The 19,177-nt window shown below is 37.7% G+C and overlaps 1 protein-coding gene across 1 annotated transcript; it reads right to left on the bottom strand.

Moving 5' to 3' along the window:
- Window positions 1–7,819: 7,819 nt before the first annotated feature.
- Window positions 7,820–14,261, bottom strand: LOC108758314 (cuticular protein 92F). The gene is made up of 2 exons (XM_018503193.1): window positions 14,179–14,261; window positions 7,820–9,530 (listed from the first exon to the last, which is right to left on the bottom strand). Exons 1-2 carry the CDS (start codon window positions 14,188–14,190, stop codon window positions 8,001–8,003), a joined length of 1,542 nt encoding a protein of 513 aa, XP_018358695.1. The 5' UTR covers window positions 14,191–14,261; the 3' UTR covers window positions 7,820–8,000.
- Between the last annotated feature and the right edge of the window lie 4,916 nt (window positions 14,262–19,177).

The raw sequence follows: 19,177 nt of genomic DNA on the forward strand, positions 1-19,177 counted from the left end.
TTCGTGCTATCATTTTTTATTAATTCATCAATTCTATAAGATTACATAAATGAACTCAGATATATTTTTAAGTGGATCGTTTATGCACCACTGCACCATGCCGACACGGCAAGAAAGCAATGTTAGTTTTGATCCGAGCGAGACGCACGTCGCGTTGGCGACATCGAATACAAATAGGTTTCATCACGTACACATCCCTCTGTCGCCTCTTCACGTCAAGTTGTCTCACGCTACCAAGAACGACCTGATTTACGAGCACATCCCTGTAAAATCTTTCCTAAAGATCAGCCTGCAGTTTGAATAACTCGCGCGAATCGCGATATCTCTGTGTGCATTCGTGCGCATCATTCCGTAAAAGTACTCGACTTCCAGAACTGAATAATTCTGTTCAGTGCTGAGCACGGATGACGTGCTTATAAATTATTCTAACAGTAAGACGAAATACGTACGCACGTGTGCTTATGATTTTCGATAAATATGTTAACATATCTTTATCATTGCGCGAACACGAGCGTGAAACGAGATATCATATACAATAAAAAAACAACTAGGGCCCGATTTTTCATTATCTAGTTAACTTATGGTTAGGCTTAATCTGATATTTGTCCAATAGGCTTCATCCATGATAATATCATGGATGAAGCCCATTGGACGAAACACCAAGTTGAGCTTAACCACGAGTTAACTACTAGAAATGAAAAACCGGGCCTGAAAATAAGAGTAACATCAATAGATTTGTTCGCATTGTTTGCATTTTTTGCACTTATTGTTAGTAGATAATTATTATTTTAGTTTCCCAGCAAAATTATTTTCAGATCTATATCTAGTAAATTTTCAGATACCTCAGTAAGACGGTTTTTTTGTACAAAAAAAAATACTAAAATAATGATTATCTACGACGCTTAGGTATGATGATAATACTACAAAAAAATTTAACATTCTAGCAATCAACTTGAGTATTCTACATAATTACTTTAATGATTCAGTAAAAATATTTTCAAGATTTGTATCTAACTAAATTTTTAGAAGCTTTCAGCAAAATCGTTCTTTTCGTATGGGGATTTCAAGTAACACGAACTTCTATTATATAACTTGATTTCGCTTTTAACATCAGTTATATTGAGAATGTAAAATTATAACATTGACGTTATATTACTTTTAGTTGGTGTTAAGACCTTAGGACGAAAAGCGAAATCAAATTAGGCTTTCGACGTAAATCGCTGATGGGCGCGTGCGATTTTTACATGGAAATTCGTGTAGGCAATTATAAAAGGGCAATAAATAATATGCTAATTAGTCGGCGCGCTATACACGGCGATAAACACGGGGCGCACGGATCCTAGCGTGGCTCTCGAACGCGAACGTGAATCACGATCGTTGGGCCGCGAGCGTGTACTACAAGAAGGAACTAACGTCCGATCGAAGATTACGGGGACTAACTAACGATTCCATTTGCTGATTGCCCGGTCACTCCGGCTACTCCGGGCCGCTTTTATCGGTTCGCCTCCCACGAGAGGAGACCTTAACGCGCGCACGTACTGATAAGCATTGCAAGGTTGCGCGTGCTGGCCGCGAGCGCGATCAATTAAGATCGATCGATACTTTAATATTCGTAGTGCGTGAAATTATCCCTGATATCTCGCTTACGACTAAGGGGGAGCCCCTTAGTCGGCATTGCAAGTAGTTATCGTTAGCGTTAGATATTTGTCGCTACTATTTATCATTGAGGTGAAGCGATCCTTAAGCATGTACAGAAGCTCAAATGTAAGATGCATGAAGTCCTGGAGCAAAAATACTTGGTTTAAGATATTTCTTCTTAATTTTACGTTAATTAACTTTAATAACACAGCTTGGTCGTAAATATAAAGAACCCTCACAAATTGGTGTAAATATTCTGTTTGTTGAAAAAACAATTAATCTTTAGTACATACGATTAGATCATTCGTGTCCCGCATATTTCTTTTCTTCGAAAAACTAGGCGCATTAAGTAATTAGTTATAACATTTATATACAATTTTTCTAATTACACACAACCTTATAAATACTTTCTAAAGATGTTAAAGTATATGTAAAAATAATTTAATAATTTTTACAAAACAATTCTTTGTCTGAAAGGCATATACCACGAACACCAGATAGCAGTGGCGATTATTTCGAATCCTTTATTAAACACATGGAATCAAAAATAAACGTTTCGGTCCCAATCGGACCATCTTCAGTATTAACAGTACTATTATAATTAATTAGAATGATCTTATCATACGCAACATAATTATACAATTTAGTTAAAATCACTTATGCTTCACATTTTGCTAATCTCCTTTGTCACATTAATAATTTTTGTATATTTGTTAAAGTAACGAAAATTAATCTGGAACACGAATAATCCATCGTGCGTAGTAAAGGAAAATCATTATGTGTAAAAACAGTTTCATTGAAAAATGATATTTATTTTTATAACAATTTATATTGATATTTTACTAGTCTTCCTTTGATTTTTATTACTGCCTTTTCCAAGAAAATGTTAGACTTCTTTAGTGGTTTTTATTATCGCTTTTTCCAAGAAAATGTAATAAATTGAGAGTGCTTTATATACTTACGGCAAGATTCTATATTAATACAAATAATATAAGTATTTGTTAGATATACCTTTTTTTCGATTAAAAGCTTCTTTCTTTTAATTAACGTTGCTGATATTCTGATATTAATTTTAAATATATCCGGGGAGCTTGTAACGACGTCTACTCATCTACTCTTATTATGAGAAATAATAAAATTTCGTTATCACGCGAAGCAATCATTCTCCACAGAATATCAACGTAAAACATTAACGATCATCATGGTACTCACGACTTAAAGTATAATTACTATCCAGAACAGATAACTGACGAGATTCGTGAAATTTTCGTACTGTAGATAAGCAAAAGTGGATCACACATAGATCGTGACGTGAGATTGCTGTGGAAGGCGCACGTAAGATTAATTTTCTCATATCGCCAGCATCGTAGACGATACTCACAGAAATTGCGGCGTGCGCAGAAACGTTTCTTCTTTTCGTCTCATTATCGCGATGCTCCGACTATACTTCATGCGAATAAAAAACGCATATGGATAGCACACCGATTCACCAAACAACTCAAGAGAGAAAGAGAGAGAGGGAGAGAAAGAGAGTCGACTTTAATAAATTATATTAATTATATTAATAGCATCTTATAAAATAAAAAACTTTCACATTATAAATGTGTGAGTCTCTTCCTAATTATCTTTTGACTTCATTCATCTTACTCTAAAATTTCACTGATTTCTTTTTAATACGATACAATCGAACAATTAGCAGCCCGTTAGAATTCGGTTCTTATTTAATTGTAAGACATTTTTTCTCAATTTTATATAATAAAATTTCGTGGTGGAAATTTTATTATTAATTACAGTAATACGTTAATTTATATAACTATAAACGACATATTTATATATTCTTTCTTAATTAAAAGCTTCCTTCTTTTAAAAAGCACAATAATAAACGGAAATAACGATCAAGACGATATAAGTGAAAAATAACTAGAACATTTATTTCAAATCATAATTAATATTTAATTGGGCTTCGACTCACAGAGTCTTCTTTGGTCAATAAAATCAGATCAGAATTAGCACAATGTTTAAATAGATAAATAATAAAACATAAAAATAAAAAATATAAAAATTCGATAAATACATTTAAACCAGATCAATAGTGGAAGACCAATAGAAACAAAAAAAGGAGACATAAGAAACAAAAGCATATATCAATAAACATTCTTATTTTAATTTATTTAATTACTAATATCGGCGTATTATACACGAAAACAATCGATCTTGCTGAAATATCTAAAAATTTAGATAGATAGGATGAGAAAATAATTTTTTGGATCATCAAAATAATTATATATGTAATAAATTCAAGCATGATAAGTAAATAATGTAAAAAGTTTTGACATTGTAATAATCAGTTCGAACGTCTTACACAATTATTTCGAAAGTTCCACAAAGTTATTTTCAGATTCTATCTATATAGCTAAATTTTTAGATATTTCAGCAAAACCATTCTGTATACCACGTTTTCTCTCAGAAACAAGTTTGTGATAGAGTCTACTCATTGATCGGAGTTCCTCGGCTTGTTCGCCACGTCCAGTGACTTCGGGGGTGATGCAAGTTTACACGAGGGTTCCATTTTGGGTGAACGCACGCGGAAACGCAATCTCGGGCATAAACATCTCGCGTGACGCGAATAATCTAGGTACATGGCCTGTATATTATACACACGCGGCCGAATGTCTCGGAAATCATGATCCGAGACGCTTTATCCGCGCGCGGGCGCGAGGTAACGTATGCGCGGCTTTTATCGGCGTGAATGCCTACGTGCGCTACGTACTTGGACGTTTCTATTATCGCGAGTGCGAATCGTCGTGCCTTCCCACCTTCGTCCGTTCGCCCGTTACGTTCTATCTCGACCTCCGCCGTCGCGGTGGACTTCGGATGAACGAAAGCCGATTTTCCCGGGAGATGGATCTCCAATATCGCGTTCCCCCGCCGTCAGTTTAATGAATACGCGACTCGAATTTCGAGGCGGAGAACGGAAATGGATTAGAACGGATCATTTCGGAAAGTCGGATTTTTCGACGAGAAAACTGAATCCTGCCCGCTTACATCCCTCTGCCCGTAACAGCCTGATATGTGATCTCCTTATATGAGCACTGACTATATTTCTTTAATCTAATACATGCATGTTTTATGGCGTGTTCCTGCGAGATAATACTCCGCGGAGCGACTCTCTGAAACTCTGATCCAGATATCGGTTCGTTTCCTTTCAGAACGGGACAATATAATATCCTAAGGGACATAAGTACCTGCGGGTTTATGGCAATTCCATTTCTGCATCGTGTACCTGCGCTACATTTATCTCCTACGTAGCTCTCCGGTCCCGATAGAAATATTGGAACCGCGCGTGATTTATGGCGACCATTATTATTTCGCATTTACCACACTCCCGTGTTACAAATACTCACGGGCTATCCGCGCGCGGGCAAAAAAAAACCTCGAGAATTTATACGGCGTTTTATTAAAGCTAATACGAAGGGCGGCACCGAGGTTCGACAATAAAGGAATATTACTAGGTACTTATTACGCGCCCGTAATGCGTCCGATCCGGAATAATCTACGGAACGTTTCAACGGCCTTCTCACGAGTCATCCGTTATGAGCGCCCACGCACGCACGCACGTAAGTACAATACGTATGCACATGCGTGCGTGCGTGCGTATACAACACCCGTGAAAATAACCCGCGTGAGTCGCGGTCGAGAAAACGGGTTCGTGTGAGATTCGTAACGATCTTTACGAGCGCGAAATTATCCCAGATTTCGCTAGCGGATGTGTTCCCCCGATCAAATTCCAATCTCGAACAGCCGCTCGCCTCCTCTTGGCCCTCTCGCCTGTAAACACTTGTTTATCTGCTCGTTGGCCTAATCCGGTCGTCGTTTCGCAAACGGTCATGTATATACATTTACGACATCCTGAGTGCCTCCACCTTCCTTTGAAGGTAAATGTTTGGGATTTTAGGGATGAACGCGTTATGTCCACATTTGGTTCATTCGAATTCGCAAAGAGTATTCATTTTGTTAAGTGAAATAGCATAATCTGTTTAAAAAAAAAATCTTTTCTAGTAGTAAAAATATAATCCTAAAAAGTATACTTTTTGATTTCTTGTCCAGAATACTATCTGAAAGTTATTTCGATTTTATTGCGAATTTATGTATAGACTAGAAAAAGATTATCTTTTAAATCTGAAAAAGAGCTCACAATCACAATTGATGACATAAAAGTAAAACCTTTTGGGACTCCCAGGAATATTTTTAGAATAGAAATAGAGGATGGAACAGGAATTTATTTCGTAAGTCAGAAATAAAAAAGAATACTTTTCAGACTTTCGATTCTGTCTAAGCAGATATCCGTTGTTCATCACGATATATACGTACAAAAAAACCTCGTAAAGTAATTATAATAGAAATTTTTAACTTTTTACTGCGAAGTTACGAATTTTTATAATTTCTATTCTCCAACACTGCGAATTACAATATATTTCCAAAGATCCGTGATTTATTATATATTGATATATAAAAAAGTGACTGCAATCATTTAGAAATTGTACAATAATTTAATACTTACGAGAATTATTCCCTCTGTAATAATTATATATAATAATATAATAATAATGTCATAATACTGTTGGAGTTGGACCGATATAATTATAACATTGCATATATATATAAATGAAAATGTTAATAAATCAAAGAATATATAAAATAATTACGATATAAATTCTTGCAAAAGTAGATACGAATTTCTATTTCACGACAATGATTTACAAATCCGAGAAGCGGATAGGCTCGCCTGGAATGAATCGATATTCACATCTCTATAAAACGTGGTCCCTGTTCTTACATCTCGCTCGTAAAACTCGACCCAACGTACCCGAAGCACTCAGTACCACCTGCAGAAAATAATCCTGTCAGATGCCTCTCTCCGGCATGCGAATACGCGACTTAGAAAAATGTCCGTCATAAGAACGCGGGTAAGTGCACGGGACACATGCTGGATTCGCTCGCGCATATTCCCCCGTTAATCTCATCGTTACTCGACACGGACACGCGATATCCGTTGCATGAAAGTTTTAACGCCATAATATATTCACAATGGTAAGAATCCGATGTCAAGGTCGCGATTTCCATATCGAGCATAAAGCGGCGACGACAAATTGTCCGATGCAGTCGGTCGTAAAAGAATACCCACCCTCTCCCAGAAGTAAAGATTGATGTAAATTCCGCGTTCGTTCGAAGGGAACGAATCGGACTCGACGTGGTTAATTAAAGATGCGATTTGAATAAATGCGCCGATTAGTCTTCAAAATCGGAGATCCATTCATTGTTCTCGCAGGACAGTTGAACATATCAATTTAAATTCTCATCCGGATCGACATTGTTGGGCATTATGCAGCGTATCCGAATGACAAAAAAATTCGATTAAGCGCAATTACAATAATAATTTTTTATTTTCACACAAATGGTACTGACAATGAGTCAAAAGTTATGTAAGTATTTTATACTCAGATAATGACTACTTACTTACTTTAGTAAAAACAAAGTTATATCCCACAACATCACAGATTTATAAACCTCACTTTTAATGTGAGTTAACAAGACTCAGTAAAGTACACGGTCTCGAGTTTATGTAGATTGTAGATAAAAACTCAGTTGAATCCCACTTGTCAGAATGAAAAGGAACGTGCATTCAACTGAGTTATCAAAAGTCGTCAAATGAGAATTATCTGAGTTTTAATGTTAATGGAAAGCTACAAATATATCTATGTATGGAGGAAGGTGACAATTTATACACACAAGATTGACGATGTGTTTTTAATGAATCGGATGAAGATCGTATAATCATACAATAATTTAATACAGTTTGTAAGATGCTTGTTACATGATAAATGAATGCAAGACGGGAACGAACAATGATGTCCAAAGAGCGAGCTATCATGAACGAGCTTGTCATCAATCAGTCGTCCATGAAACTCTCGCTGAAGATATAATGTCTTATTCTAATTATTTAAGCACGATGCAAGTGACTTATCCGCGCGGTTTTTTTTACTCTTTAAAGTTTAGATTTTTGTTACGATTAATTTTGCGATTTTAATATTACTTTTAACAACCACTTTTACCTAAAAAAAATAAAAATACAGATTTATTTAAAGAAATATTCTATGAAATATCTATAAAATGTTTAGAAATTTTGAATCTATTTCGTAAAGAGCCAAATTAAAAAATGGTATTGTTTATCAGGATATCAATCAAGATATCGATCATGTTATGAAAAATTCATTAAAAGTAAATATAAAAATACCAATGAAAATAAATATAAACGCGCAAAGAAAATTCTCGCGATATCAATGAACAAAACGGCCGAATTCTTATTTTGGGAATTCAATTTTCTCGTTCGAGTGTATTTGATGGCGATATTGAGAGGATTGAGCAATGGGTGTTAAAATCGACCAAGTACTGATCGGTCGAGCATAGGAAGTCGCCCAGTACAAGGTTGGTTCGCTCGCGATCGGTACAGCTTCGAGTTTGGTATTGCGATGAATCTGAATCCTATTCTGGTTGGAGACGGCAGTGACGACTGGAAGTGCCTCCTTCACGACGACCGGAATCGCTTTTTTGACGAGGACCGGAAGTGCCTGCTTGGCGACGACCGGAACTGCTTCATTGACAACGACAGGAACTGATTCCTTGGCGAGAACCGGAAGTGCCTGCTTGGTAATGACCGGGACTGCTTCATTGACGACGACAGGAACCGATTCTTTGGCGAGAACTGGAAATGCCTGCTTGGCGATCACCGGAACTGCTTCATTAACGACGACAGGAACCGGTTCCTTGGCGACCGGAACCGCACGTAGAGCGGCGATCGGCGTCTCGACGATGGCCAGCTGTGCCGCGTCGATCTTCACGGCATCCTTGCGATTCGAGCCTTCCAATCTGAGATTTCTGTGAAGCTGAATCCGATTTTCATTATAATCGGAAAGATCGGAAACGAGCGAAAGCGGCTCCAACTTGACGGCGGCTGCTTCCGCTATCTGTGGCTGAACCTCGATCGTTTCTACATTGACGAGTTTTTCCGGCACCTCGACGCGAAGATTGTTATGTACCTGGACGCGACTCTGATGAGAGGTCGCCAAAGGTACCTGACTGGAAAGGATCACCGTCTCAGCAGGTTCCGACAGGACTCCGATCGTCTTGATAGGTTGAACGGCCTTCAAACGAATGTTATTGTGAACATCGACGCGGCTCTGATGAGAAGTCGCCGCTCCGGTCAGTCTCGGGATCAGAGCCGAGTCTAGCAGGCCGTATACGGGCGCGACGATGGGCCCCGCGGCGTCGCGATTGGCCCGACCTTTGTTGGATTTTTCCTCCGGCGCTGGAAGCTCGTGGGAACTCTTCGGCGAGGCGATCGCCGCCGAGTCCCGATCGGCCTGATCTCCCTGGGAACTCGGATTTTCTGTCTGATCATCTTGATCGGCCGAGGCTTCGAGACTGCGCTTCCTGCGGCTCACTAAGTGTCCCTTCTCCTCCTCGTTGGCGACCTTCACGAGTTCCTGTGGGTGGATGTACCTGGCTAACAGGACCTCGCTGGTCTCGAGCGGTAGATTACCGTCGGTAGGAAGATTTGTCGCCGCGACGCGGAAGCCGCCCTCATCCGCGACGTAGAAGACGGATTGCAGGATACCGTGCGCGTCTACGTAGCTGTAGGAGCCGCGCGTGACCCCGTCGAGACCCCGGACTTCCTCCTTGGCGGACGGGCCGCCGGCGTAGCTGTACGCGTGCACCCCGGCACGCGTGTCCTGCGACTGATGGTACACCGGAAGTGGATCCGCCAGATAGGCGTAGGGCAGCAGGGTCAGCTGCGCGCCCGCCGTCACGCCAAGAATCGCGAAAACTGGAATCTGCAGAGTTCAAACAATAGGCTCTTACCTCGAGAATACGGAAGCTGACCAGCATCCAAGATAATTCTCACCACGCGTGGAAGTGGTACCGTCTACAATATACCGTTTACAATATACGGAATAAGCTTGGTGTAAGAATAAAGTACCTAACATACTTCCTGTATAAGGGAGCTAAGTATAGGCGCAAGAATATTTTGTAATAAATTCTTTACAGGTTTTTAAGAGATACTTTTATTAGCATCATTATTAAATTGACGATCAATGCAATTTGAGATATTAATATTTCAACTTTAATTTGCGCGCGATTGAGTTTCAAGTCCGGCAAACCGAATCGATAGCGCAGTTAATGAAACTGAAAAATTTATCAGCGAAAATTTGCATATGAATATTATTAAGCACCAAGATTCATTTCGACCGAAAATAGGATTATTTTTCTTAATTTATTAGTCTAATTCCTATAATAGAAATATAAGTCTTTTTTACTCGAACTCCATCCCTTACGCTCAACCAATCACAGTAAGATTGTCAACCAGTGTTACAAATATATCAAAAATTACTACAATTGCATTTTCATACACTCCTACTTTCATTACTTCTTACGCCAAACTTAGTCCGTGTATTTTAGACACTAAACCATTTTTCGAAACTATCTCCTCGATCGAGATTTACGTTTGTACGATACGGTGCGATTACGGTTTTTACTCTAAGCCTGTTTAGCTGAACTTCTTCCATCTTGGAGATAAAAAGAGGAAAGATGAACCATGCAAGAAGTTTAGCTTAAAAGAACAGATCTATGATCTTTTCAGCTAAACTTCTTACACGGTTCATCTTTTTCCTCTTTTTCTCTTCACGTTGGAGAAAAGAAAAAGAAAAAAATAAACGATACAAGAAGTTCAGTTAAAGAACAGATCTAAGAACAGACCTTCTATATATTTTATCGTGTGGATAAAATATCATACCTACCTAAAATTGCAAAGCGATAATTGTACGTGTTTTATATCGATGCACTTATTGCATGCGCCTGCCGCTCGCTTATATACAGCCCCGATATCCCTATGATCATCCTGGGTTAGGATTACCAGCCATACCCTTTTAAGAGTACATGTACTCTTTTTGAGGTCGTAAAAATTCAGGTCATTAATTAATTCATATCTATAAAGTCATTAATTTATTTATATCTATAAATTTTTGTATTAAGGATGTATTACATCTTTTTTTTCACAAATGTGTTAATATTTATACTTTAAATAAACTTTAAATAAATGTATAAGAAATTTGTGTTTATAACAATATATTTTTTAAATAACACGTTTTTATTGTTTATTTACCTTATTTGTTATTATATTTATTGTTATAAATTAAAATTGAAAAAACAATGACAAAAATTTTAATTTTTTTGTATAAGTGCTTTAAGTATTCAAAATTATTTATGTAAAGTTTTATTGCGATTCAGAGATTACACTGTAAAAAATAAAATGTTAATTTGAACTTAAAGACGTTTAGTGGACTTTCTGAGACATGCAGAGAGTTACAAAAATTTAGAAGAAATAAATATTTTATTTATTTACAGAATAACTAATCTCTGCATCGTAATGTAATTTTATATAAATCATCTCAACTACTTAAAACACTTGTGTAAAAAATTGAGACTTTCAACATTATTTTATAATACATTTCTATTAGAGCACAGAGAGAGATTTAAAAAATATCTACTACTTATTGAAATAATGTTTGATCCAGATAATGGAATCGTTGTTAAATTTTTTGTATTACTTTTAAATGCGATCTAGAATAATCTATACTTTTCCATAATTTTTTCATTACTATAAAAATATATATAATACATCTTTAATAAGAATCGTCTATAAGAAAAATTATGTTCTAGAAAAATTTTACTTTATTAAATACATTTAATGCATAAAAAATTCTGTCTCCAGATCATCATCTTTTTTAAAAACATATATACATTTTCTTATGATTTAGATGTGGTAACTCTTCCCAGGACACCGGTTCAATTTTACAAATGACATCCCGTTACTCGATATCGCAGATTCGTCAGGAGGAATAGATACGGCAATACGCAAGAGTACGATACATTACATGTGCATTATGCGCATTCGTTCCACGGCACAGAAAATTCGGTCGAGTACGCTTTATCTCGTAACAAATGCAAATCGTAAGTATACTCGCCCTCGGAACACTCATTTCGCATGCAATCGTCGCGTCAGTGGATTTACTCGCGCAACTAGCTGGCGAACGTTCCTGGGACATGTTCTCGTAGAATACCGCGAAAATTACCGCGTCGGGAATTTCGTTCTCTCGGAGGACAAGAGAAAGAGAAGACTCCTCGCGTTCTTCGCAGTGGATAGTAACGAAATATCCGATGAATTTTTACGTCCCCGATATCAGCAGAGGACGTGGGGACAAAGCAAGCGAGTGTGGGACAGGATGAGTTTATACTTGCATGCCGCTCTTTACGGTCTAATATAGAAGAATATGAAGAAGTGACGACGGGCCGTTCGGTAAGAAGAAAAGTCATAGAGAGCAATTCCTTACAGTGGAGCCGTAAGAAGAAGAAAAGAATCGATAACTACAATTTGTATTTTCCTTTTAAACTCTCTGCGTCTCTCGATGCAAGTGCAACTTATCAGCGAGTGCCTATTAGACGAGAATCTAGGTTTTATTCACAGATAAGACAAATAACGAGTTGATAATTAAGAATTTCTTAAAACAATTATAATTGAGTACATCTGCAGAACACGTTTAATAGTAACTTTACATCAATTATCATTTTCTACTCATCATATAAATATAACATATGTTATACATAATAACTGTTAAATATTGTTAAATATAAAATTATAACATATTGATGCACAGAAAGAAAAATTTTACTAAAGTAACTAAAAGTTTAACTAGATACAGATTTTTAAATAGTTTTGTTGAACCATCAAGATAATTTTCTCAAAATCGAAAATTCAAAAATCTCAAGCATGATAAACTGCAAAATGTTTTGACATTCTAGCAATCAATTTGGACGTCCTACAAAATTATTTTGATGGTCCAACAAAATTATTATCAAATTTGTATCTAGCTAAAATTTTACTTACTTCAGCAAAACTGTTCTTTTCATGTATAATGTTACTGTTTATGTTTCGTAGATCAATAGTTGAATCTCTGTTATAAAAACAATATATGGCATTAAACAAATACTATTCAATGACAAATTACACAAAATTACTAAAGAAAATGATGTATTGCAAAAAAAAATTTGCTCAAATGGAAAATTTCAAAATTGTAGTTTCCAGCTCACGGTTGGAATTTTAAATCTCCATGTTCATTCAAACGAGCAACTTTAGAAGAGAATTCTTCGAAACTGTTGCAGTGTCTGCAACGTGTCTAGCAATTTAAGCCACCTATAAATGTTGAACAAAAAGTTGTGAAACAGTTGTAACGTTGTACCCCGTAAGGCCGAGCAAAAGTACCTTGCAAAAGGCCAGCAAAAACAGCAGGGTTCTACCCCTTTCTACGTTGGTGTTGGATAAGAGTACCATTTGGCGAAGACTCCATCGCCGTAAAACGCGCGCGGTGGTCGCGATCTCGTGTACCGCGGATTTTACACACGTATATTTTTCCGTGCTTTTATATCTCAGCAAAAAGCAAGTAGGCCGACAGGCCTCCCGTAAGAACAACTCTTGCAAATAAATTATAACGCTCGTATATCACTCCCGCGGATCCCGCGAATATTCGCTCCGGACCACTGCTATTTAACTCGATGTCATCTGTAATAAAGACTTTGATGTTTCACTTTTAGTGTCGCGCACAATAAACCAGAAAAAATGTCTAACAAAAATCTATATACGTTCTCCGATTTTTCTTACATGCACAGGTGTAGATGTAAAAATATGATCTAAAAATAAATCAACAAATGCTATTCAACGAAAAATTAATGTCTTGCTAAATTATATGTTATGTTTAATATTGGAACAATCAATAATTAATTTTTATTATTTAAATATATACTACTTATTTTTTTAAAGGATAAAGGAGAGAGAAAAGTAAAAACTTATCAACTTAATGATTTACATATTGTAACAACACTGAGAAAAATGTCTGGTTGAATTAATTGAAATTCTTATTGAAAATGAACGAATCAAAATTTTCCGGTCAAGTGCACTAGAATTCTAATTCAAATAATCGGAATTTTGATTAAAATAATCAGAATCTTTTAGTTCATCTATCTTCAACCAGACATCTCACAACACACACACACACGCACGCGCAAACACACACACACACACACACACACACACAGAGTGAAATTACAGAAAATCTTAAAAAATGCACTATTACATAAATTTGAGTAATTTTTTAAAGATAATGTTTAAAAATTACAATTATGTTTAGCTTAAATTTATAACGATGTATCTTGATTGTTTTGATAATTTTAATATCAATTATGCAAAATATCTAATTTGTTATAAGCTAATTCTCTTCTAGTCTACATAATGCGCAATACCGAAATGTCTACTTTCAGGGCTTAAAGAAATAAGATTAAACATTTAGATATTAAAAGAACCGAAGTTCCTCAAAATGGAAAAATTCATAAAGAGACTTCTGAGCTGAAGGAAGGATCGACAGTGCTTACCAAGGCCTGCATCGTGCTCGGTGTGTCTCTGCCGACCTCCTCGCTGGCTGAAGGACTGTCTGGCCTGTGCACCTTACTCGCGATCTGGTTTTGACTTATATACGTGGCGCGAGTCGTGCGGGATGTTTTCGAACCAGGAACCTGAGGAACCGCCGAAGGACAAGGCGGATCCGCTTGCCGAGACAGGATACGTCGATCCCGGATCGCATCAGTCGATTCTAAGATCTCAACAAGCCCGTCGTGCTGCCTTTGGCATGGTAATATCGTTCGCACGCGTCGTAAAGGTGAGAAAAGTCGACGTACCGGCTTGCTCTTTGCGAAAATGAACGACGGAGGTGTCTCGTTTCTCTCTCAAGGTATTGTAAAATAATGAACAAATTGACAAGCATACTTGCCCAGGTAGCACCTATTGGATCATATACATTTTACAGACGTTTCTTAACCGTATTTAATGTTCTACAAGCGTTTAGAAAACGTATATAAAACCAACATGTGCTACTGAGGGATTTACCATTCGAAAATATCAAATAATAAATTTAATCTTCATCCTCGCATTTTTGTATCTTAATTTTAATTTATTCGCCTTTCGATTTGTGCATTCTTCTGTTTATTCGTTTCTAAAAGAAGACTCTATAGCCCATTTAATTTGAGACTGATTACAATGGGGAGGAGCGAACGTTCAATCTTTTGCAACAAATCTCCGGTAGGTTGTAATTATTCTTACAACGTGTGGCGCAGAAACTTTTACACGATACCACAATTAAGGCGTCGTCAGAATGAGGCGGGAACTGAATGAAGCGAGAACGTTCGGCAGACCGAACTGGTTCGACTTACTCGAGGTCGTTCAACGATCCCAATCGCGGAGATACGGAATTTCTTTGACTGTAATGTAAGCCCGGGCTACCGGAGGCTACGCTCAATCTCGCTTAATCTGCAATGCAGTGACGCACTTTAATGAGGTTCTTGCGCGAAAGCCTTGTTCCGGTTACGATGGATTCTTTACTTAGTCCATGATAATTCAAAGGAATGTAGAAACCTAAAGGAAAAAGTAGTTCAGGGAAGTCTTTCGAACTTGTCTCGCGCTATCCAGGGAGATACTTCTGCTAAAAGATCTTTTGAAAAGTAGTTCCATTAGTTTACAAGCGAGAGGATTCGCGTTCTCATTATTAGTGTAATGTCATCATTATAATTGCTACGATGGTCGATCGACGTCAAGGACATCAGGATCCGCTCTCGGTAAATGCTGTCTCGTTCCTACCTCGTTTTATAAATACGCGCGAGTACGTATTTGCTTTTGAGATGAAGCTTGTTCCTTAGGTTTAATGCGCGCGGTTTAATAAAGCGCATACCGAATCGAAACTCATACATGTCATAAGTTTGCGAACAGGATCAAGTAACATGCCTTTAATTTTCTTGGTGGTGCGCCAGGGGAGGAGGCTAGAGTCTGACTTGTTGCTCTTCTTATTGCTTCTTCTACCGTGGAGCACCGTACATTTAAGAAACCGCGTATTTATACCAGCAACAAGTTCGTAAAAGGTTTGCATATAGTGCCTTCCTGATGTCTGCCCATTATTCTTTATTACACTTGCAATAAATTATATACAGTAAATACGTTTAAGTATGTATAATTAATAATAATAAGGTGAGATGGTGCCATTTTAAACATGGTACAATTTTGAATAAAATAAAATTTGAATCCAATTTCGAAATTCCAGTTAAAAAAAAAGTATTCAACTACGAAATACCAAATACAAAAATGTATTTAAATACGTATTTTAAATATACGTCTTTCAAATACTGCCTACCCCTGAGTGCAAGTAACTTAGGACATGTATTTTTATTAAATTTAATCGTGGTATCTATCCATGAGTCTCTAAAGAAAGTTTAAATTGGATGAATACCACGAATTTAACAAAAGTACATGCTGTCCCAAGTCACCTACATTTGCGGTAACCCTAATCTCATCAAAGATATCAAAGGTATCACCTTAGATAGAGAAAAAACAAATTTGAATTTAGAAAATTAAGTATAAATCTTATTTTGTTCAAAATTGTATCATGTTCGAAATTATTGTATTACCTTACTCTATAATAAAATTAAAGCAACACACAAACGCTTCTTCAAACACGTTAATATACTGAAATGCTCAGAAATCTTCAGATCTTTAGGATCCAATATTGTCGGATTTATACGGCTGAAGATCAGCAAAAGTTATCCACCTATTTGAGAGAATTCGAGTTTTATTACAAAAATACAAATCAAAGGCGCAAATCTGAGATCCTTACGGATAATTTGCCTCTGAAACGTGACCCGGCACGTTTCGCTTCTTCCTCCGTAGAATCGCGATTTATGCGCGCGATTAGAAGCGAGATTGTGCCTGACGATCGCCGGCAGTTGCGATTTTTCAATCGCGAGGAACTCTCAATTGGCCTTGATCAGGGCCACGACGCGTTCGTGTTCGGCAGAATTGTTCGCCTGCCGTAGCCTTTTTACCCCCTTTTTTCCATGCCGCAGACCGCAGATGTCCAGGAATCCTTCCTCTGGCACAATAAAATCACACGATTCTCGTCCTTGGCGGTGCCGGCGTGATGACCCGGACTCGCGCGTGTATGATATTCACGCGTGCCTCGAGCGAGTATTATAATGACATAAAGGGTTGGCGCAGGGAATCAACCTGTCCACTGCTGCAATGTGTAAACCCGACATTACGAGCATTTGCATATATCTTGTTTCTCTAAGAACAACACAGCCTCTCAAATAGGGCTGTTACTCTTGATTGTTTTCAAAGATTCGAATTTTTTCGAACCCGAATGATAAATTTATTTAGGAAATGCTAAAAGTATGGTTTAAAAAATTAATTAATATATACAGGGTGTTTTTGAAATAACGCCCACTAATCATACAGTGCTATTCCTAATTAAAAAACCGAATCGGAAAGTCCTCTACCATTTTGCAATATTCACAAAATTTTTTTTTTAATTACCCAATGAGCAAAATGTTTAAAATCGACGTGTAAGATAATTTTGAAGTATTTTTGAGAGTTCTTTAAGAAACATCTTCAAAATATTTCACAAAGAACACTGAAGATATTTTAAAATTGTTTTATATGTCGATTTTATCTGTTTATTCAGCATTGTTTAGAAATTAATATCTCGTTAACTATTGCGAAAATTGTAAAATGGTAGAGGACTTTTCGACTCAGTTTTTCATTAGGAATAGCACAGCATGATTAGTGGGCGTTATTTAAGAAACATCCTGTATAAAAAAATAGAATATTCTTAAAAAATTTAGAAATATATTAATAATATTATAACCTAAAATATTATGTATTAATAATTATTTAGATTCGATATATATGCAAATAAAAAGAGAAAAAACTAAAATGAAACAATCCAATTAAGAAAATTAAAAAGTAAAAATAAATTTATTCTTAAACAAATGATTAAAAAGTAATAAATTAATATAAATATTTTGACTTCATTAATTATGAGTCTCCATGAGCATAAAACAAAAATTTTAAAAACGAAAAATCGAGATAAAGTTGTAAAATCGATAATTAAACTTACGTATTTTTTAATAAAAATTACACAAAAATAAACTTTATTACAGCATAAAAAGAGAACAAAAAAGACCCTTTTCTAGAATTCCAGAGAAAAATATCTCGCTTAATAATGTCAAGATTGAAAAAAGAAAAATACAAGATTTTCTTATATGTAATTTAAATTAATTCCGTTTTCTGGTTGACACTTTTCTAACACTAAAATCGTTACTTAATGAGATTCATATCTCGCAATCGAGTAACTCGATTCCGAGCGTAGAGGAAATTTCTCATTCTTCTGGTCATCGGCAATATTATCACAATGAAAAATCGGAATGTAAGAAAACGTGGGCGGGTATAGTATCCGCGGAATATCGCGGTCGATCTCGGCACAACGGACTGGTACTCGTGCGAATTTTTTCGTTATGCCTAGCGCGCAAACACGATATAAATAGGGGAACGTTACGATAAGCAGGAAATACAACTTCCATAATACGATGGTCAGTTACCTGCGTATTATTCTGAATTTCAAACAGCCACGGGGACGACGGCACTTAATTCACGCCCAAGCGCACGTGCGCATCGACATCACCGATTTAGAGTCAACTTTTAATATCGGCGCGAGACTCCTTATACGCTTGGCTTTTAAGGGAGTGATTGCGGCGTCGATTCAACCACGGAATCTTCCAACCCGGATGCTGGGCTCTTCTCTTGAGAATGTCCCGTGCAGAATTCTCACGGGACGCGACGCGTTTGTTTGTCAATATCTAAGCATCCCGCTTCCTCATTCCACCCGGCGGGCACCGTTTCGCGGGGCTAATCCGATGAGACACGCCTTGCGAGTGAGAGTCCAAGCGCGGGCGAGGTAAAACGGCGGGCCGTGACCTTTCAGGTGGTTCTTCTCGCTTCCGGTCATCGTCCGCGCGAATCTTATTCTTGCGAGCGCGACGAGACCGTGGGCGCGGATCTCGTCCGCAAGATTCGTTCTCTATTTACCGCTACCAGCGACAGCAGCAGCAGCAGCAGCAGCAGCATCACGTGGGGGAGAAATACCGGGGCGTTGGTATCCGTAGGCGAGGATAGTCCGCGAAAGCGTGGATAATCAGGGAATAGGCTCCCGCATGTCGGCGCGAGCACCGAAGGCCGAGAAGACGGAGAGGACGGGCGAGGAAAAAGAAAACGGCGACGGAGGATAAGGGGAGAAGGAGATCGCATACCCTATCGAGGGCGAAGGGGACGAGAGACAATAATAGTCGTGAACACGGTCGGCAGAAATACTCGATTACTCGCGCGCTTGCTCCGTGCTACTCTCCTCCGTGTGCTGCACACCGTAGGTCAAGGCACCTCTTATTTCCTTAACCCTTCGCGATTCAGCGTGACTTCAAAGTAACGCACCGACCGACGGGACTCTTCCTTTTCTCTCTTCCTTTCCCTCCCTCCCCCCCCCCCCCCCCCCCTCTC

The sequence above is a fragment of the Trachymyrmex cornetzi genome, unplaced genomic scaffold (assembly GCF_001594075.2).
Source record: "Trachymyrmex cornetzi isolate Tcor2-1 unplaced genomic scaffold, Tcor1.1 scaffold156, whole genome shotgun sequence".
In the NCBI taxonomy this organism is placed as follows: domain Eukaryota; kingdom Metazoa; phylum Arthropoda; class Insecta; order Hymenoptera; family Formicidae; genus Trachymyrmex; species Trachymyrmex cornetzi.